We start from the raw sequence: 20,989 nt of genomic DNA, 5'->3' as shown, positions 1-20,989 counted from the left end.
ATCGTATGCATCTAACAAATTGTTTATTAGTATTGTTTGCAGACAAGAGCTATTTTTCTTCGATAGGATATTCTTAAATCTGTTAAAAATGTAGAAAAACAATTTTTAACTTTCTATAGTATACTTTTGATTGCTAACCTGATTTCTAACCCCAGATCCCCTGATATCACAAAACCAGGATGTGGTGGGCAAAAACTGAGTATACAGTTAGAATCAGCGTACCCTAATTGGTTAAGAAACTCTCTCAAGTTAACCTCACCAAAAGGCATGTCGGCCTGTGTTCATATTATAATTTTATTAATGGGCCTTCTGATATATTTCTCACCGGCCCCCTTTAGATAATCCAAAGACTGAGGGGAGAATCTGTATAGCTACCAGTTCTACCATACCAATTGCCTGCGATGTAAACGTAAAGTAAAAACCGTTTATTGAATAAACAATTCCGCTTAATTGTGGGTAAACTTCTACAGTGAACACAAGTGTTGCTAATTGATTAGAAAGTTGCTTACCCATTGGCACCAGTAAATGACATAAATACTAGTATATACCAACAATTGTCCACAGTTACCTAAGGACATCAGGAGAAGTTTATCAATAGAAAACTAAAACTAGACAAAATGGTTTTTGAATTATTGCGAAATCCTGGACCGCAAGATATGAAGTCATCTGGAGAATCCTTTGCATATTTCGAGTATGGAATGACTGTGGTTGGTTGGTTGCCGCCATCGAAAGGTCGAAAATTGTATATGATGTTTAGAGGATTCGTAATCTTGTTGTGGATTATATATTTGCCTTTTGGAATAATCACGGGTTTGGTCAAATATTTTACATCTTTTAGTCCTACCGAGTTCTTATCATTGCTTACAGATGTTATTAATATTGTGGGATGTTCCCTAAAAGTTACGAATTTTTATATATATCTATCGCAATATGACAAGGCTAAGAAACTGATGAACCGCATGGATGAATTTTGCGCAGATGAAGCAGATCGTTGTAGCATTCGCTATTGGGTTGCACGATGTAATCTGATCTTCATTATATACTCAATTCTCTACCACTCATATGGTGGCATAATGTTTCTGAATTTGGCCCTAATTGAAGTGCTACCATATCCAGACTATAATCCATTCATCAATTGGCGTACCAGTACGACAAATTTTTGGATAGTATTCTTTCTTCAATGTATCATTTTATCATTTGAGCTTGAACAACAAATGATGGTGGATGTTTTTAATATCAATTATTGTCTAATGTTGAGAGCGCACTTGCAAATTTTAAGACAAAGAGTTCGTAAATTGCATACAGATCCGGAGGAGGGAGAAAAGGAAAGTTACAAGGAACTACTCAAATGCATAACGCATCATAAATTAATATTCAAGTATGTATTGAATGAGGTTTGGAAAGATAAAGTTTACATTTGTTCTCTTTATTCTGATATGCCGACCTCATGCGATCATTATTTTCAATTAATACTTTTATACAATTTGTTCTGATCGGCACTATGTTGGGTTGTACCTTAGTCACTCTACTATTCTTTTCTGACTTCTGGAACGGATTGTCACGGGTTGTGCTCATAATAGCATTGATCGCTCAGACATTTCCATTTTGTTACACCTGCGACCTAATCATAGATGACTGCGATAGATTGGCATTGGCCATATTTCATTCCAATTGGGTAGGATCGAGTCGTCGCTATAAATCTACTATAATTCAATTTCTTCATTATGCTCAGCAACCGATTGGTTTTACAGCTGGATCCATATTTCCCATTTGCATGCAAACCAATATCCAGGTAATATAAAGTATAAATTTTGATTCGTGTATCGGAATTTTCAGTTTTGTTTTTCATTTTACCAAAAGGTGGCTAAATTGGCATTTTCTGTAGTGACTTTTATGAGGCAATTGAATGTTGTGGAAAAGTGGATGACGAATTAAGAGTTTCCCCAGTATTATTGACGAAATATAAAGCTGGAAGAATTATTAATAAGTTATATAATCTCTGATTCATATGCTTCAAATACTTCACTTAGAAGACATAACTACACAGTGCAAATGTTAAAATTTTATTGGCACAAATAGCCAATACAATAATTTAAATTCAAAGGGTAAATTGCGTATCTCAGATGTGGGAGTGGGATTATCGAGGAAACAAATGTTGAGGCAGGAAGAACGAATTCTGAGTCGTTTGTTGTTGATTGAGGGGAGAAAAAAAACAACCAGACTATGTAAAATGCTTTAAATAAAACTTTTTAAGATAACACCGAGTGCTTTTACTAGTTTGGCTACAATCATTTTTGTTATTATGAAAACTTTGAATAAAAATTACTAATGTTTTTTGGCTAAATACAATGCAGAGCATCAAAAAGTCGAAGTTTTGCCTATGAAATGTATTGTATTATGTATCTTTGTCTCGAATCTGTGCTTTATTTTTGTGTCGTTTCGGTTTTTTATTACATAATAATAATATCCACGTGCGCATACAAATAGTTTTTATGGGAAGAAAAAGAAATTGCGAATATAGCAAATTCAAAAGGGACAGAGTGATACCTTAAAGGTTTTATTGTGCAGTGATGAATTCAGTTATGTACATAAAAAGAGTTTGGAACATGTAAATTTATTATTGCCAAGAACTGCAAGGGTATATAAACTTATAGCCGAAGTTAGCTTTTTTTTTATATTTTAAAGTTAAGTTACCTCCTCGACTATTGTTTTATTTTTTTTAACTTTTTAAAATTTTTTATTTATTTATGCTTTTGCATATTCCAATATTATTTTGAAATAGATTTATAAATAAACAAAAAGTAGCTCTGTCTCCATACGAGCACTATAGCATTTTTTTAATTCAGCGCCATCTTTCAATTTGGAGATAATTGATAATCTGAATTTTTCATGGAATTTGTTGGTACTTTGTGCGACACTAATTTGTACTAAAGTAATTTTTTAAACTACGAAAGAAGGTTAATTTACCGTGGAATGACATGTTTTTATTTAAAATCGGATAAAAATTATAACGGACATTTTTATGAAAAGTATCGTTTCATTCCATTTTTCTGGTTCCAAAAATGTAGCACAATGCCCTACAATTAGAGCTGGAGAAAAAAAATACCAGAAAGATACAATTATCGATACTTTAGAAAAACATCGATAATACCGAAGCTACCACCTCCAGCTCTACCCTACAATCGGCCATTTGGTTTTTTGTCTTTCCCCCATACAGTTAATAAACCTACAAAGTAAGAAAAATAATTTTAAGAAAATGGTGAAAAAAGTAAATTAAAGCGTTTAGATCGATTGTATTCAATTGAGTACTATATTATGTGTACTGCGGACATATTGAAACATGAATGTTAAAATGAGGCTAATAAAATAAATGAATATTTCGTTGGTTGACCTAACCACGTGTTTCAAAATGGCGTCGAGACACAAACGAAAAAAATGTGTTGATAGTTAACATGATGATTATTTGAATTTCCTTTTGCGGTTTCCACCAGAAGGCATTTATTTGCCTAAAGATGGCCAAAGGTGTCTGATTCTCCAAAACATTTGAATATATGCGTAATCATACTTTTGAAAAAACGTGTCTAACCACATTCTTTTTTTTTGTATTTCTTATAGAATGGCGGACGCTGCTCCAGCCCGTGGTGGATTCCGAGGTGGTTTTGGCTCTCGTGGTGGCCGTGGAGGACGCGGTCGTGGTCGCGGACGTGGCGCCCGTGGACGTGGTGGCAAGGAGGATTCCAAGGAATGGGTCCCAGTTACTAAATTGGGCCGTTTGGTCCGTGATGCCAAGATCAAGTCTTTGGAGGAGATCTATCTTTACTCGTTGCCCATCAAAGAGTTTGAGATCATCGATTTCTTCTTGGGCTCATCTCTGCGCGATGAAGTTTTGAAGATTATGCCTGTGCAGAAGCAGACTCGTGCTGGTCAGCGTACCCGTTTCAAGGCTTTTGTGGCCATTGGTGACAACAACGGACACATTGGCTTGGGTGTTAAGTGCAGCAAGGAAGTTGCTACCGCCATCCGTGGTGCCATTATCTTGGCCAAATTGTCTGTTGTGCCTGTGCGTCGTGGTTACTGGGGTAACAAGATCGGTAAACCCCATACCGTGCCCTGCAAGGTCACTGGCAAGTGTGGTTCCGTCTCCGTGCGCCTGATTCCAGCTCCCCGCGGTACTGGCATTGTCTCGGCTCCCGTTCCCAAGAAGCTGTTGACCATGGCTGGTATTGAGGATTGTTATACATCGGCTCGTGGCTCCACCGGCACTTTGGGTAACTTTGCCAAGGCCACTTATGCGGCCATTGCCAAGACCTATGCCTATCTGACTCCAGATTTGTGGAAGGAAATGCCATTGGGCTCTACCCCATACCAGGCATACTCTGACTTCTTGTCCAAGCCCACAGCTCGTCTGCACGCCGATGCCTAAGCGACAATTAGAGAGTTCTTTCTTGAATTGAATAAAAGAAACTGCTTTTAATCAACACTTTGTATTGTGTTTTATATATCTGTGGAGTTAAAATTTACTTTCTATTGGGTTTTTGTTAGGATATGGGAAAATTTATTTACATAATACAATTTTCAAGAGGTAGATTACATTTTTGAAATGGATTCAAATTACTTTTCTAGGCAGCCTTATCTCCTACATAGTGATCCTCAAAATACTTTATACTGCCAAAGGCTTAAACTCGATTTGTATATCACTTTCGGCTAAATGCTCTATATCCATATCCTGATATGTAACGTTCAATTTGGGATGTCGAAAATGCTCCAGAATCTGCAAGAAGACAAAATATTTCCGATAACATAAATTGTTATTATTCAAACCTTCTACAACTCACCATATCTGTATTTAAACCTAAATCCGTTTGATATAAATTCACTTGCAATCGCTCCTTGCGTCCATTTAAAGTTTTTTCCATTATTTCTTTTTCAGAGGTAAAAAATTGTTGGTAAAAACAATTTTTGGTTAAATTTACTAATCTAAGTTTTGGACAAATGCGGACCACATCCCAAAGATGCTCGTCATTACGGAGAATTTCCGTCTCAATCAAGTGCAATGCTTCTAGAGAGGATAAGCATTGAAGGATTTTCATAAGATCTTCTCTATTCCAGCCATAGTCTTCGATAATGCTGAGGGCTTGTAAATTCTGTAGTTTAGGAAAAATTTCTGGATTGCAGATATAAATGGAATCATGGAATGTAGCACGAATTATATCCAATCCCCGGATTTCGACAATGCTATTAAATGGTATATGCCGTACTATATCGCTGTTATAACGCAATTTACGTAATTTAGGTAAACGTAGAATTTGTACTGTATCCGTTTCGGTAAGAAGATCCATGCTTATGGTAAGTTCTTCGATATCCTGCAAATTGGGCAGAGCCTTTATGAAAAGGGGTCCATTGCTGGCTAGAACTTGCATGCTTAATTTCCTTAATTTGAGATGCTCAGAAATATCCAGAAAGTTATCCGGTTTCAAGCATACGCATTCTTCCAAATCCAATTCACTTAAATTTTCAAATTTACTAATATAAAGGCCTGTGCTCATCCCGCTCAAAACAAGTGACCTCAAGGATGGAAATATTTCTGTAAGTAAGGCAATATCCTTGTCACCATTTTCATTATCCTCTTCATCGGCGTAATAATATAATTTTTGTATATAAGGAAATTTGTGTTGACGAAATATTTCAACAAGTTCAATGGGTAGATAAGACAATTCAAGTTCTTCAACAGATTCGTTTATGCATTTTAAGTAATCATCTAAATATTCCAAATGCTCTTGGAAAATGTCTCTTTTTATAATATGTTTAGTTTGTTTTTGCCAATTGTAGGTGATGAGAGAGTTTAAACGACTTGCAGGAATAGCAGATTTTGTAGCCTGCCACAAATTCACCTGATCCTCCAAAGTCAGATACTCTAGAATCGAACTAAAACAGATGTTCACAATTAGATAAGGAATTGTCTAGATGTGGGATTTGCAGTACTTACAGCAGGCAATCTTCGTTTAATTCGTGAATAAAAGCAATACTTGTCGATTTGTCAGCCATTTGAATTGAATAGAATAAAAATATATGCGTTTGCACTCTTTTAAAAATTTACTTCAATCGGTGAAATTACAAAGAGCTTTGAATATATCAGCTGTTTAAGCTTTTTGGTATTTTTTCTTAGAAAGCTCTAATACCGATTTGTTGCCTATCTGGCCAACGTTATCTCCAACGAAATTGAAAAATTCACTTGTCTTTTGATAATTAAAGCCAAATAATATGGTGTAATCTTTATTGTTAGTTTAGTTTAAAGGAAAAGTCACTAATTTTTATACCCTTGCAAAAAGGGTATATTAAGTTTGGTCAGAAGTGTGCAACGCATAGAAGGAAGCATCTCCGACGATAAAAGGAATATATATTCTTGATCAGACAAGACGAGTTCATGTAGCCATCAGCTTCTATTTACTGCAGGATTAAATCACTATATCACATAGCTCCCATACAAACGGACTTTTCCTTCACAAACTGTGAGGGAAAAGTAACCAACAATGACTTTTTTTAAAAACTCCCTTGTTTTTTAAGCTATTGTCAAAAAAATTAATATTTGTCAGTTTTGTATACATATCAATGACAGTACCAATATTAATCAGGATCGGGTGACTATATCATATAGCTCCCATACGAACGATCGGCTGAAAACAGTCACTTTTATGAGTCACTTCGTTATTTTCTAATTTATTGTCAACTATATTATATAGTTGTCATATAACCTAAGATTGTATATAGGCCGTTCTTTCCCGAACATAAAAGGTTTTATATAAAATGTGTTTCCGCTTTGACTGCAAGGGTATTCAAACGGCCCTCTGGTTTTGGGTTAATTGGTATCTTGGTAGATATTCTGGATTATCGTTCTAATCAAGTTTTCTAAAACTAATATATTTTCAAATTTATAGAATTTTCACCCCACAAATTAAAAGTCCATTCTCAAAACTAGTTATAATAACTCTTAAAATCTTAAACTAGGCTTAAAACCTAAACATTAAAAGATTAAATTGATTTGAAATCCGGTCCGAACATTTCTTTTATATCTCAATGGCATATCAGTTTAATTAATGAATTTGGTCTATTTTTTAAAATGTGTAAAAGTAAAAAAGTTTATCCAAAAATATAACTTTTTACTTTGAGTTTTGTATGACGTGGGAGCAACTGTCTGTTTTTAATTTTTTTTTATTAAAGCCACGCTTTGAGATTTATACCTTGCTTTTGGGTAAAAAAGTCCAGAAGCGTTTGTATTGAAGACGTCTTCACGCAATTGTTTTTTGACTCAACAATGCTCAACTCATTCACAGAATACTTTAATGTATCTCCAAGTTGTAAATAAACAAATGATGAAATTGTAGATAATAAAAATATTATCGAGTGCCCGATAATCAGATTATTCCTTTCAAAAAAATTTTTTTTTTTTGCAACTTTGTGCTATTTATTTAACACAATAAATTTTAAATAAAATCGGATTTTAAATATTTTACATTTCATGTAATATAACGACATTTAAAAACTGCAACGTCAAAGCAAAAGATCTAAACTTGGTTCGATATTGACCTTGGAAAAACGTTTCATGCACAATGCATAACGCAAAATTATGGTTACAACCCAAATTAAGTTTTGCTTCACCTACTTTGGCCACCTTTTCTGATAAGATTAACCACATAAATAATCAATAATTATCACTTATACTTAAATTTTTAATCCATTGTTCGCATTTTTAGTAGATTGTTGATCAATCAATTTCCAATTTTCGAAATGAACCCACAGTACCAAAGGAAGAACGCTGTTTACTCCTTGCATGATCACCGAATTCGCGTAATTTTTCATCTGACCCAAAGTGTTGAGAGGCGGCAAAGTAAGGACCATAACTCAGTAGTTTTGCTTCCATCTCTAGACTAATGTCCCGCATAGTGCCACGATATCCACCATACTCTTTGGGTAAATATTCACGAGGTACAATATCAAAGATTGCATCTGGATCAGAGCTTACAGAGATCTGGGAATATAAAAGTTATTAGTTTAATAAAAGAGAACTATTTCACAAAGACATATACATATCTCTCTACTCACACGTGATTTAATTTTAGCAGGAAATAAGGCACGCAAGGAATTGAAACCAGTCTCAAACGCCGATGGTACATTGATGAAGTGTATCCCTTTCTGACGTGTTGGCATTGCTTCATCGGCATAAGTTGAAAATTTGCTTAGCAATTGCGGCTGAAGGGCAAAAAGATGTGTTCCCGTGATGCCAGCCATATCCATGATCTCTATATAACCACTAACTGTAGCATTCTCATCCTCAAACATCATAATTTCTCCAAACATTGAGCCCACTCGTATGATATCCTGAAATTTATATTTTCTCGTATCATAAGAACCAGCACGTATAATGGTCACACATGGTCCTGCATCATCAGCATCTCGTTGTATACGTAAAATAATACTAACAGAAATAAAAGAAAGATTGATAATTTTGTTCAACATTTTCTAAAGATCATTCGATTCTTACCCCATTCGTATAATATCCAAGGTCAAGGGATCTGTAGCCAAACGTTTTTCGTTGAAAACCTCTGGAATTGACGCCTGCAATGTGTAGAAACGATCAAACTTTTCTTTGGCTCGCTCCAGACTAAATTTGGTACCACGAAGAAAAGCCAATAGAAACTGATCATCTGTACAGGCTCGCAAATGAGGTTGTTTCAATATCCAATCCCTTAGAGCGGCAATATCTTCGCTCAGACGTTGCGGCACTTCATTCAGTTCCTTAATGGCTATTTCCTGTAATGCCGGGTGTAATGGTCGTATCCTTAAACGTTCAATACTCATTTTGGGCAAACAAAAAAGAAAACGCTGAAAGGAATACAAATATTGAAATCATTAGTTGAAATATTAAACGAATTAATTATTCTAAACGAAGGAAGTTTAAAATACAAGTGGTTGAAGCTAAGATTAAAGGGGAAATCTTTTAGGAATATTATTTCATTTGATCCCCCAACTAAACTTTAAAACGTTTAAACTTTAAATATAGAAATTTATGACGAAAAATATTCCTTAAAAAATTTTATAACTAAATTATACATAGAGTGTACTGCATTTAAAAGTAAATAGTCTTTAAAAATGTACTCTAATTATTATTATTAAAACCTTACTGTTTTCCACTTGTAAGCGATTTATTATTCAACGTGGATCTGTCAAGGAGGTTTTGGCGCCAAAGACAAAAAGTTAAAACGGCGATTCCTTATTCAAATTTATCATTGTAAAAAATGTTACAATATTCCTGGTTTAGAAGTAAATTTGATCTAAGTTTACCTTATTTATGTTGCACTTTAGAGGTAAATCCTGTTTTACTACTTAGTTTAAAAATGACTGTCAGTTAAAAAGGATTAATTTTCAATTTGATTTTATTTAATAATGTTTATATTATACGCAATTTCTTTAAATGCTTTTTATTGATTTTTTTTTCTAATTTTATTTAAAAAAAACTAATAAATATTTTGTCCTAAGCCAATTTTTGCTATACACTTAAAAATGTAAACATATTGGTTTTTCATTTTTCTTTAAATACCGATTATAATCAAAAAAATGCTTATAAATTAATAAAATATTCACCTTAACTAACTTCCGTGAAAAATCGTTAAACTTTTTAGTCTTGTCTTTGATGGTAATCCGATATGCCTGTTTTGCAATTGCCTTGAGTTGCGGTTGGTCTATTTCGTTTGTGTATTTGTTTTTCGTAGCCTACACTAATGGCATTGCGTGTATATGTTTACCGTTTGAAAATATCTCATCGACTGACAAACTGATATAACATGGACAAAAAATCAACGAACTTCCCATCGTGCCTGCATTTCTTTTCGAACACTTGTTGATCATAAGCCGATTTTGAAGAAGGCACGAAGTGGTTTGGTTTTTTTTTATCAGCAGCGATTGCAGTGGTTTGGCGAGGGAGGGGAGGGATTGGCGTGTACCAGGAGGCGCCAATTGCTGCAAAAGCCAGTAGTTATGTTTCTTATGGGTGGCTTTTGCGATTGATTGTCTTAATTGGCTTTGGATTTATTTAATTTTTGTTCATTTCATTTCTTTTTTTTTTTTGGTTTCTGTTGGTTTGGGTACATGCGGCTGCAATTGACGTTTTGGGTGTCCAATTTCCCCCCCACCCAAATGATTTTGCTTTCACCCTGCCCTAGTTTAAGGTTTTTTTTAGGCCTGCAGGTGCTGCTTTTTTTGTTGTTAGCATCATGTATTTTGAATTGAGTTCATTGATTTTAATTGAGGAATTTGTTCTGTGGTTGATTTCTGATCTGATGTACATATATTGTATATATTTTTTTACTGATTAAGAAGGTTAATCCAGTGCATATTTGCTCCTCATTAAACAAATTGATAATGTTATTTATTTCTTTTATTTTAGACGATTATATTTTAAGATAATAATACGGAAATTTTGTATGCCAATGGAAATATTTATATAATCAGTACCCATTTATGCTTAGTTATTATTATTTAATCGTATGCAACCTCTAACTAATGCAGTAAAAGATCGCTAGGAATTAAAGTTTTAAGATCTGTATGTATATAAAATATGTATATAAAATACAAATATATAATACAGGACTTTACAAAGTGAAAATAAGGACTGCATCTGGTCGGTAAATTTAAATGAAGAAAACAAATGTAAAACTTAAACATAAAATAAAACATTATTTTTCGATTTTCACTTAAACAGTTCTTCCTAACTTTCCTGTTCCGTCTCCTCGGGATTTGTGCGCAGTTTACCAACTCTTTTTCGTTGAATTCCAAATGATCAAAAAATAATTTTAAAGGATAAAACTATCCATAGATTTTTCGTGCTCGAACGCCAATCGATAAATGGAATGGCGTAGAAATAGCCGTAATAGATACTCCAATGGCGACTCCTACAATGATCTGAGAAACTTCCTAGCCTTGTGATATTAAAATAAGCTTTATGTGAGAACCAGCGTCTTCAACAATATTAATGACAGTTTCTAGCCATATTAAAAATCTAGCCAGGTCTATAATGTTTAATGTCCTTGGCACAACCAGTTATCAATCCAAAAGGCAAATAGATAACACACAAAATGATCACAAGCCTTCCAACAGTGTATATTTTTTTTTTCAATGGTCCTATTGTTTACGCGATTTGCTAATCAATTAGTCGCACTTTTGTTCATTGTATGCATTTTGTCACAATTAAGCAGAATTTTTGATTCAGTTAACGATTTGAACGCCTTAGTCAGTGAAAATGAGACATTGGTTTATACTCTAAATACCGATAGACAAAAAAAGGATTGACTTATATATAACATATAAAATCAAAGTGACAATTTACTTTCCTTCCTCTTCATTTTTTCTTTTTTTGCCTGATACAACGATAAAACGAACAAACTGATGTTAAAGTTTAAGAAAAGATTTATCTTACGAAAGAAAGTCAAATGAATTTTTAGAGTTTGTATAGAAAATATTATAAATTTGAAAAGCTTAAATAAAGTAAAAATATATCTTATCTAAATTACGAAAATTTTTAGATAATACAATTTGACCTTCTAAACATGAAAAAGTAAAATATTATTTTTTATTTGTATTTTTTAATGAATTAAACATTAAACAAGATAAAAAATTGTGAGAACAAAAAATCCAACTCTGAACAACTAATCATTTTGCTATAAAAAAAGGTCTTAAACTGTTAAAGTTTTAAATGCTCATCACTAACTGCTACATTGCCGGTATTTTTCTCTGGTAAGACAAAGGGTCACACTAGACTCTCGAACACAACAACAACAAAAACAGAATTTTAATTGGAAACAGAAAAAAACAGCTTATATTTCGTAGGCTGCACATTAAAACACATTGACCAGAGATCGGTAAAATGACAAGCACTGAAGATAATCCATTTGCTGCCCTCCTGCAGGATCGAACCGATCAAACTGGAGGCGTATCCAAGAGACTAATTGAAGATGTTCTATTGTTCACATTGGACAGCAAGGGAGCACCAGCTGTGGTGACGGATTCAAGGCCAATACTCTGCCTAGCCGATGTCGTGGTCGACACCAGTGAGGATCTGGTGTCTGAGGACTTAATTGCCCATGCACTATTTGAACGTCTCATGTTGACGGATACCCAGAAGTATCTAGTCCCTGGCAAGGGTGGAACGGGGAGCGATGAAGCCTTGGAAACACATGCCATTCTTTATCTATATCGAGCCTTTAGCAAATGTGAGCAACTGAAGGAGAAGCCCGGATCTGGCAAACTGCTGGAAATGATTCTTAACAATGCTAGCACTTGTATGCGTCAACCGGATCTCTTTTCACCCCAAATATTTGGCCAACAGTGGAAGCAATTATTTGAAGTATACGATGAACGGGATGCCAGTGTTCAAGAGTTTCTAGTGCGCGTCACCTTAAAAGTTCTCGAAGATGTTGATCATCTGGAGGCTTTGGGTAATCTTAAAGCCATATTTTATCCTATGCTAATGGATCTGCAAAAATCAATAGCTAAGGATAACTTAATAACAATTAAGAAACAACTTTTTGTTATTTTGGGTTATTTTGTAAGTGATAAGCGTGCTGCCGTGTTGGGTGAATTGCTGATTGATTATTTCACACCCAATCCCCAGGCAAAAGGTATGTGTATATAGTTTTGAAGCATTTTTCTGTGGTACTACTACTAAAAATTACTCTTTCTTTTAGGTGGCGATTATATGGACACTTTGCTGGGACAATTACTTTGCCTTTCCATATTGCCTAAAACACAGCTTGGTCCTTTTGAATTCCTACGTGATACCGCACAACAAACGGATCCAGGTCTTTGGACACTTTTATCACATCATCAGCAATCGATATTCGATGTAGTGAAACAATTGCTAGTCATCTCTCCCGAAAGCAAGAAGAAAACTCTGCAATGGATAGCCCATTGTCTGGATGCCAATGTATCACGAGGTCAATTGTGGAGCACCATGAATCTGAATCTTGAGCAAACTGTTCATAGTATTGCCAGTGATGCATTTATGATTAATTTGTGTGCGATCCTTATGCGTCTGTGTGCCCCCCTTTGCTTGCCCTCATTAAAGGTAAGACTCTGGGCGTATAAAATGGGCCAATTAAAATTGTACATATATTACCAATTTACAGGTAATGCTAGTGGATCCCACTTACTGTGCTGTTCCAGATGACGAACGTGCTGCCAAAGGTGTTAATCTCTTAAAAGCCTATGATGAAAGCTGCCTGCTGCCCATTGATGATGGTGAAACTCGTATCACGGCAGAAAATTATCATTTCATAACGGAAATCTTTTATATGGCACATAAATGTTTCGAATTGGGTAATCGGCCGTGTATTGAGCGTTTAACCCAGGAAATGCGTCAATTTCAAAACAGTCAAACAGCCTATGAAGATTTAGTACAAGGTGATCCGAACAATGAGTTGGTCAAAAATCTAGAGCGTATGCTACTCGATCAACGGCAACGAGTTCTGTGCATTAGAAATGTTCTCTCCGAACCGGATTCTGATACTACAATATTGAAATTTTTTGAAGCCTCAGCCATTTGGTTAACGGAAGTGGCTCTATTGCCTCGTGAAAGTTATGAAGAATGCCTGGATAAGCGTAATTTTTCACCACAAATGTTACGAAATTTGGAATTGCTATCGGTTACACCGCCATTTGTTGCTCCATACATGAAATCAGTACCAGAGGCTGTTATTGATAATATAGCAGCTTATTTGAATTTCTGTCGCAGATTGAATGGTACTGAATCGATACATATGTATCAATCCTCACATGATGCCTTCTTTAAGATGATTCTTTTGTTCATGGGCAGTTCCGAGTTGGTAAAGAATCCACATTTGAGAGCAAAACTAGCCGAGGCTTTGGAATATCTATTGCCAACACAAGGATATGATCAGAATCTTAAGAGTTTTGTAACTAATATCTTTGATAGTCATGTGGATCGTAAGCAATGTGTGAGAAGTTTATTGCATGTTTTCGTTAGCATCGAAATGACTGGGCAATCGGTGCAATTTGAACAGAAATTCAATTATCGTCGTCCCATGTATGCCATAATGGAATTTCTATGGACCAAAGAGGAGCATGTTAAATCATTTCGACATTTGGCCAAAGAAGCCGAAGAAAATATTGAAGCCACAGAGCCGCCATTGTTTTTGCGTTTCATAAATTTATTAATTAACGATGCCATTTTCCTGCTCGATGAATCGCTGTCCAATTTGGAGCAGATCAAGCAATTGCAACAGGCCCAGGACAATGGTGAATGGAATCAATTGTCGCGCAATGAAAGGCAACAGCAAATATCAAATCTTCGTCATTTGGGAATGTTGGCACGATTTGATAATATTTTGGGACGTGATACTATCAATATTTTGAAATTGTTGACTACCGAAATCAAGAGCATTTTCTGTCATAACAGCATGGTGGATCGTATTGCCTCCATGTTGAATTATTTCCTACTGCATTTGGTTGGTCCCCACAAGGAACGTTTTAAGGTCAAGAATAAGAAGGAATTTGAATTTGATCCAGCCCAAACAGTGCTGGAAATCTCTCATATCTATATCAACTTGAGCAGCGATGAAAGTTTTTGTCTGGCGGTATCTCAAGATGGTCGCTCGTATAGTGAGCAATTGTTTAGCTATGCCGAAAATATTCTAATACGCATTGGAGGTGGTCAATTGATTGGTGACATGTCGGAATTTGCAGCAAAGGTACAAAAAATGGGAGCTCAATATAAGGAAGAGCAAGAGTTGTTAGCTGATGCTCCGGATGAGTATCTGGATCCAATTATTTCCACGCTAATGACTGATCCAGTTATTTTACCCAGTTCCAATGTCACTGTCGATCGTTCGACCATTGCTCGTCATTTGCTGAGCGATCAAACCGATCCCTTTAATCGATCACCCCTGACCATGGATAAAGTGAAATCCAATGAGGCTCTTAAATTGGAAATTGACCAATGGATCGAAGGCAAACGCAGTGCAGCACGTACAAAGAGTTGAGTTCATTTTGAATGAGATGAAAGTGTAGGCACTACCAAAGAGTTAGCTCTGCCATCGGTCAGTAGTAAAATGTTGTTTTTTCTTTAAGAATTCCATTGTCCATCCCGTAAACTATATATGTGTGTACAGTTAGAGACGACGAGGAGTGTGTCCCGCCCCCATTTAATATTTCTTTCAATGTTTTCTTTTTTGTTTTGTTATGGGGTTGTTTTTTTCTTTTTTAATTTTTGAATCTGCCTTTGTTATTGTGGTTATAGCATCTTATTGATATATATTTACATATAGATATATACATTTAAAAATCATTAAGGATGGCATATAAATATCAAATAAATATCAAATAAATATCAAATAAAATTTGTAAGTGTAAAATTTAGTTGTTTTAATGATTGTCATCTATTTAGTCTGAGATATTTGGTAAGTTAAAGACGGCGTTGCCTCGATTACACGATTATTGCTCAAACTTTATAAATTCGAATTTCGGAACCTCAGCTTTTGATTGGCTTTATATACTGCTTCTTACTCTCAGATTTCTCAGTTGACTTTTGCAGATTATCTGTGTCGGTTGTTGTTTCAGAGCGGTAAGTTTGTATTATCATTTAATAATAATCTTTGTCAGTTCCGGATTAAGCCCATGCGGGGCCTGTAGCAATTCAAAAACCTCAATATCAATTTGCGGGGTATGTAATGCAAATTAGAGAGTTATTGAAAGCAATAACGAAAATCGGTTAAATACGATTCGTAATGATTTTTCTTTAGAATTGAAAAAAATAACACATTTTTTTGTCAATAAAATAGGTAGTATTTTTCTGAACCTTTAATTTGGGCAATTTCTCATTTATTTTAATAAGTTATACCCGAAAAAAATTTCTATGTAGTACATTTTAAAATGACATTAAGCAGTTGGATGCTTCAAAAAATTGTTTTCGATCCGTTTTTTCTAAACAAATGTAAACGTTAAAATTTTTGCGAAAATTGGCAATAGTCTTTCTTGAGATTTTACTTGAAACTTGAAAATAAAGATATGAATTTTTCAAATACTTCCAAAATTGACTAAATTAAAGCTTCTTGATGGTTTATTTGAATATTTTGCTTTTCAATTGCATTTTCTCAAAAGCGTGATTTACATTTTCATTCACTGATATGTCTCTTTTGAAAATCGATTCAATTACCCATATTCATTACCCATATTTCCGTTTCGAAAATCGCTTAAAATTTGGCTACTTTACGGATTCGTAAAGTTAGGAGTTTTTAGAAATTTTTAGAATTAATCAACATTTAATCAACTTTTCAGTAATCGATAAATTCTTAACTTCGCTCGACCATTTGCTTATCTGCTATATGGCTACCCGGCACTAAGTTTTGTTCTTATTAAAAGATGATTCCTTATCTCATTAAGTGCTTTAAGACAATTTTTGTAAACATTTTTAATTGTTTCAAGTCTTATCTATGCAATAGCAGCATGAAACTCGGTCTTGAGGTATTGGAAAGTTTCGGGATTCCAATTTTCACATTTCTTTTTATAAATTAATCTAAATATTGTTTTTTTTTTTCTGATTTGTCACATTTTGAAGAGAATTATTTTCAAACTAATAATATTCCAATTAATGTAAGACAATTGAAAAATATGTATAAGTATAAATATAGAAAGTGTGGATTAAAATACATGATTTAGAATACATACATGATACAGATTAGTTACCTTAAGGTATTTCATGATTAGATATATTTCAATTGCTGCTGGATTTCAATAGTTTATAATTCAATCAGGTACACCTAGACCTCGCTTTGCGTTGGGGATACGTTCCAAAAAAACACGACGCAAACTGAAACTACGCAAAGTGAATTAAGATTTTCTATAGGCAACCATGGAAAGATCACAGGTAGGTTCCCGGGCTATGAAGATACTAATTTCTAGAAAGAAAAATTGAACAAAGTAAACATTTAAAAACCAAAATGTTATTGCATTCATTCATTAAAAAAAAACTGCTTCCATTAAATCAAAATAACCTATTCAATTATTTATCTTTATGAAAATACCAAAAATTTGTCCAGAGTTTGGTGAATAGCTTTTTTTGTAAATTTAAATTAGTTTCTTGGTAGCAGTTGATGTTTGCAGCTACCGCCTTAGAACTTTTGTCATTGTCAGGATCGTTTTATATAAAAATTCTCCATTGCTTCGTCAATCAAGCCCATCCCTTTTAAAATTTGTTTGGAGGTTAAACCCTGTTCTACGAACATTTCTACTAAACCGTCCCCGAGTTTTGATAGCAAGACGCAATTATAAACAGAAGTAGGTAAGCTAGATGTTGAAAAACGTAAAACTGCCAAAAATTTAAAGGCAATGTTGGTTAAAGTTTATATTGGCGTTGCCACAATGGCACAAAAAAGTTAAACAGTCGAACTCAAAACAAAGCAACAACGAGAATATAACGACGCACAGTGAAAATTAGTACTAATAAAGCAGCGACGCAACTTCGAAAAAACCCAAAACGAAACGACCCAAAGCGAGGTCTAGGTGTGCTTGATTGAAATTTCAAACCAAATACCAAAACTATTTGGCGAATAAAATATGATATTAACTAAATATATATGCTAGTTATATAGAATAATTGCATGCATAACTTCTTTAGCAGTGGCCAAACAGACTACGAGGCGTCTTTTTGGCTGGATAACAATTCATATTTTATTTTGGGTTTGGTTCAACATAATTGTAAATCAAAATCTATGCCAAAAAATATAAAAGCCTATTACTCGGACAAGTTATGTATGCAACACAAATATAGAACGCTTGAATGAGAATTATCAAGCAAATGTACACGGTAAATTAGTTGCCATCGGCAGAAATGGCACTTCAAGAACAAATTGTCATAATCATAAAAATTTGCAATTATGCTGATGACCGCAGCAATAGCAACAGCAACAGCAACAGCCAACAGGCAAGAGCCAACAATAACATGAACTCAAGCAGCATATTTCCAGTTCATTAGCCTGAGCCATTATCAACCGCCCATTTTTGCACCCAGACTTTATACACACACACACATACACAACATTTTGCAGAGATTTTCTTGGCAAGGTCTTTCTCGTACATGGGCAATAATGTCTCCAAGGGTTAAAAATAATGCAATACAAATATAAATTATGCAGACAACTGGAGACAATAAAGTCATTAGCCCCATTTGAATTAGGATAAAGGAGCTTAACATGAGGATATGCATCTTTAAAATTTAAATTACGAGAATAATTTTAATTTCTAAACAAAAACGAGGCAAAATCAAACTACATATGTATGTACATATGTATGTGTTGTAGGTGGCGTTGCTTTAGACAGATAAGTGTCAGTTGGCCTTAACCAGTGTCAGCCAACCTGCTTCTAAGTCATAGTCATAAAAATATGTCTTCTACTTGTCAACTTTAGCTCAAGGCGGTAACCAAAGAAGATCTTCAAATTTTAATTTAAAATTTTAGTTATACAAATATAATTTATTTTCGATTTTATTTACTGCTTTATGATAATTTAAGGAATGTGTAATTTAAATTCCGTATATTGCTTCAATTATTTTAACTTCAATTAATTTGTTTGGATCTATGCAATTGTAGGGAGTTACACAGTGGTCGCCATAAGTATCCTTATTTAGAGAGATCTGCGTTAAACTTTAAAATATCTTATGTTTTCCAAACGGAAAACTTGATATACCCTTGCAAAAAGGGTGTATTAATTTTGGTCAGAAGTGTGCAACGCATAGAAGGAAGTATATTCTTGATCAGCATGACGAGACGAGTTCATATAGCCATGTCCGTCCGTCCGTCCGTCCGTCTGGATCAACACAAACTCCTCTTAGACCGTTAGAGCCGTTGAAATTTTGCATGTAGGCTTGTATATACTGTAGGGGTTGTATATCTCGGATTCAGCCGGATCGGATCACTATATCATATAGCTCCCATACAAATGGCAAAGTCCCGAACAGTGGAGCAGTGAAAATCAATAACTTTGTTATTTTCTGAGCTATTGCCGTGAAATTTAATATTGGTGAGTTTATTACACATATAAACGACTATGTTAAATTTGATCAAGGTCGGGTGACTATATCATATAGCTCCCATAGGAACGACCTTTCGAAAACAGTGACTTTTGTCAATAACTTCGTTACTTTTCACGCAATTGCTTTCAAATTAAACATTTGTTGCAAGGGTAGACAAACTTTGACGTCGAAGCTAGACCTGCCCCTCTGGTTAATATAAAAATTCAAATATTTTTATGTGGGGATGGTATGGTAGCGCTGTAAGGCCAGATCACGAAGCAGCTGATCAACGAGGTGGCAAGGAAAACAGAAACGACGGTGTGGCAAGGCAAAATCTACAACGATGAGTCTAGACTCTAGAGAAAACGACGAACGACGACGTGTGTGTAAACGACGAAACAAAGCTAGAACATTTCATTTAAATAATTAAGTTTTTTGAAATCCATTTCATACATATTATATCCTATCTTATAAATAAATAATATACTAAATATAACAACATATATATAAAATTCTAGTGGGCACAAATCCCACATATGTACATATGTATGTATGTATATAAAGGTATATAAAGGTTTATTTTTGGAATTGATTTATAATAGCTTGTATGCCAAAATTATAATGTGTCTAACAGGTGTTGAAGATTTACCAAAGCTTTAAAAAACTAAAATGTTCCTTTTTGACGGCAAACTGTTTTTTCTAAAAGTTTATTTAAAGAGCTACATCGTGCAATTTCTTTTTGTTGGTTAGAGGAAAGATTATGTATCTTTTTGAACAATAACTTAACCAAAAGTGACTAAACAATACAATAATTCTAGACCGTCATTGTTTGTCGAATCGAGAACGACATTGTCAAAATTGTCCAATATATGGTGTTTAATTTAAAAATCTTATTAAGTTATAAAATTTTATAGACGATTTAATATTCAATTCAATAAAAATTTAATAATGGTATTGAAAACATAATAAAATTGACTAAAAGTATTGAAATATTTCAGCTCTAGAGTCGAGGACATTCTATTTAAATTGGTGGTAAGAAAAAACACCATGACTAGATAGGATTAAAGAACTGGAAATCTTCTATATAAAACTTCCTTTTTTCGTCTGAGTTCTTAAGGATTTTCCTAAACCAATTGTTCTGTTTAATGCCCAATAAAGTTTACAGTTATTTGAAGGAAAACATTTTTCTCTTAAAATATGAATAATTATATTATAATAAATAATTAAAAACTGGGTTTTATCGGGGCTTCAGGTCAATAAATCTTACTAATTTATTTGTAAGATTTTAAAACGTAAGGCCCGCCGTTTTACACTTGCTGTAAACCCCCTTTTTTGCATATAGTACAATATACTATTACAAAATATTTGGGCGCGACGGTTAGTTGATTAAGGCGAAGCCCTTTACACTAATTCAGCTGACGCCCAAGGGTATGCACACAAAAAAGGTGGAATCTGCAGTTTCAAGCTTTGCCGTTCTTTTTTCGCTTCATGTAGTTTGAATTCCCAACAACTTTTAGCGTTAAAGATATTGTATGGCCATTACAACTGTGGATTCTTTAGCGAAGTCTGCCAGTTTTGTTTTTGATTAACTTCAAAGGTCGAAATCTAGAGAAATATAATAAATAATTAATTATAGTTGGCCAAAGGCGATGAATTTCGGATTACAAGTACAAGTAGAAGTTTCCAAGAAAAAAATAAAATATGGAATTCCGATTGAAATTTTTAGTAAATTTAAAAAAAGAGATTTCTAAACTCTTGTGACAAGTTCTGAATAATAGCTAAGAAATAAAAATTAAATTCAAAAAAGAAACTATAAAACTTAAGAATTAATGGTTTTCCAGAATTTATATGGATTTGGCTAGAAAGCAGTGTTAAGGTTCACTGCTTGATGTATTACCCTGCATAAAGCAGTGC

At 34.2% G+C, this 20,989-nt stretch overlaps 4 protein-coding genes across 4 annotated transcripts; 2 read left to right on the top strand and 2 right to left on the bottom strand.

Moving 5' to 3' along the window:
- The first annotated feature begins 3,155 nt into the window (after positions 1 to 3,155).
- On the top strand, positions 3,156 to 4,480 carry LOC6643683 (40S ribosomal protein S2). The gene is made up of 2 exons (XM_002066382.3): positions 3,156 to 3,233; positions 3,616 to 4,480. The coding sequence occupies exon 2, from the start codon at positions 3,617 to 3,619 to the stop codon at positions 4,421 to 4,423; it is 807 nt and encodes a 268-aa protein (XP_002066418.1). The 5' UTR covers positions 3,156 to 3,233; position 3,616; the 3' UTR covers positions 4,424 to 4,480.
- Positions 4,481 to 4,593: 113 nt separating this feature from the next.
- On the bottom strand, positions 4,594 to 6,091 carry LOC111518764. The gene is made up of 3 exons (XM_023176372.2): positions 5,987 to 6,091; positions 4,836 to 5,925; positions 4,594 to 4,771 (listed from the first exon to the last, which is right to left on the bottom strand). The coding sequence occupies exons 1-3, from the start codon at positions 6,043 to 6,045 to the stop codon at positions 4,661 to 4,663; spliced, it is 1,260 nt and encodes a 419-aa protein (XP_023032140.2). The 5' UTR covers positions 6,046 to 6,091; the 3' UTR covers positions 4,594 to 4,660.
- A 1,403-nt stretch (positions 6,092 to 7,494) lies between these two features.
- Positions 7,495 to 9,828, bottom strand: LOC6643681 (retinol-binding protein pinta). Its single transcript, XM_002066380.4, has 4 exons — positions 9,640 to 9,828; positions 8,540 to 8,880; positions 8,101 to 8,473; positions 7,495 to 8,026 (listed from the first exon to the last, which is right to left on the bottom strand). Exons 2-4 carry the CDS (start codon positions 8,854 to 8,856, stop codon positions 7,763 to 7,765), a joined length of 954 nt encoding a protein of 317 aa, XP_002066416.1. The 5' UTR covers positions 8,857 to 8,880; positions 9,640 to 9,828; the 3' UTR covers positions 7,495 to 7,762.
- A 1,996-nt stretch (positions 9,829 to 11,824) lies between these two features.
- Positions 11,825 to 15,360, top strand: LOC6643680 (ubiquitin conjugation factor E4 A). Its single transcript, XM_002066379.4, has 3 exons — positions 11,825 to 12,671; positions 12,738 to 13,117; positions 13,179 to 15,360. The coding sequence occupies exons 1-3, from the start codon at positions 11,918 to 11,920 to the stop codon at positions 15,048 to 15,050; spliced, it is 3,006 nt and encodes a 1,001-aa protein (XP_002066415.1). The 5' UTR covers positions 11,825 to 11,917; the 3' UTR covers positions 15,051 to 15,360.
- Positions 15,361 to 20,989: the final 5,629 nt, after the last annotated feature.

This window comes from Drosophila willistoni (assembly GCF_018902025.1).
Source record: "Drosophila willistoni isolate 14030-0811.24 chromosome 2R unlocalized genomic scaffold, UCI_dwil_1.1 Seg200, whole genome shotgun sequence".
Classification (NCBI taxonomy): Eukaryota; Metazoa; Arthropoda; class Insecta; order Diptera; family Drosophilidae; genus Drosophila; species Drosophila willistoni.
The sequence above is the reverse complement of the archived record's forward strand: the minus strand, read 5'-3'. Positions and strand labels throughout refer to the sequence as shown.

Excerpts from the sequence above, each read along its gene's own strand:
- LOC6643681 (XM_002066380.4), bottom strand. The coding sequence starts at position 8,856 with ATGAGTATTGAACGTTTAAGGATACGACCATTACACCCGGCATTACAG. Across the intron at positions 8,474-8,539 it reads TTGGATATTATACGAATGGG|TATTATTTTACGTATACAAC; the intron begins GTAAGAATCGAA and ends TATTTCTGTTAG. Across the intron at positions 8,027-8,100 it reads CTGCTAAAATTAAATCACGT|ATCTCTGTAAGCTCTGATCC; the intron begins GTGAGTAGAGAG and ends TTATATTCCCAG.
- LOC111518764 (XM_023176372.2), bottom strand. The coding sequence starts at position 6,045 with ATGGCTGACAAATCGACAAGTATTGCTTTTATTCACGAATTAAACGAA. Across the intron at positions 5,926-5,986 it reads TTAAACGAAGATTGCCTGCT|TTCGATTCTAGAGTATCTGA; the intron begins GTAAGTACTGCA and ends CATCTGTTTTAG. Across the intron at positions 4,772-4,835 it reads TAGGTTTAAATACAGATATG|ATTCTGGAGCATTTTCGACA; the intron begins GTGAGTTGTAGA and ends GTCTTCTTGCAG.
- LOC6643680 (XM_002066379.4), top strand. The coding sequence starts at position 11,918 with ATGACAAGCACTGAAGATAATCCATTTGCTGCCCTCCTGCAGGATCGA. Across the intron at positions 12,672-12,737 it reads ACCCAATCCCCAGGCAAAAG|GTGGCGATTATATGGACACT; the intron begins GTATGTGTATAT and ends TCTTTCTTTTAG. Across the intron at positions 13,118-13,178 it reads TTTGCTTGCCCTCATTAAAG|GTAATGCTAGTGGATCCCAC; the intron begins GTAAGACTCTGG and ends ACCAATTTACAG.
- LOC6643683 (XM_002066382.3), top strand. The coding sequence starts at position 3,617 with ATGGCGGACGCTGCTCCAGCCCGTGGTGGATTCCGAGGTGGTTTTGGC.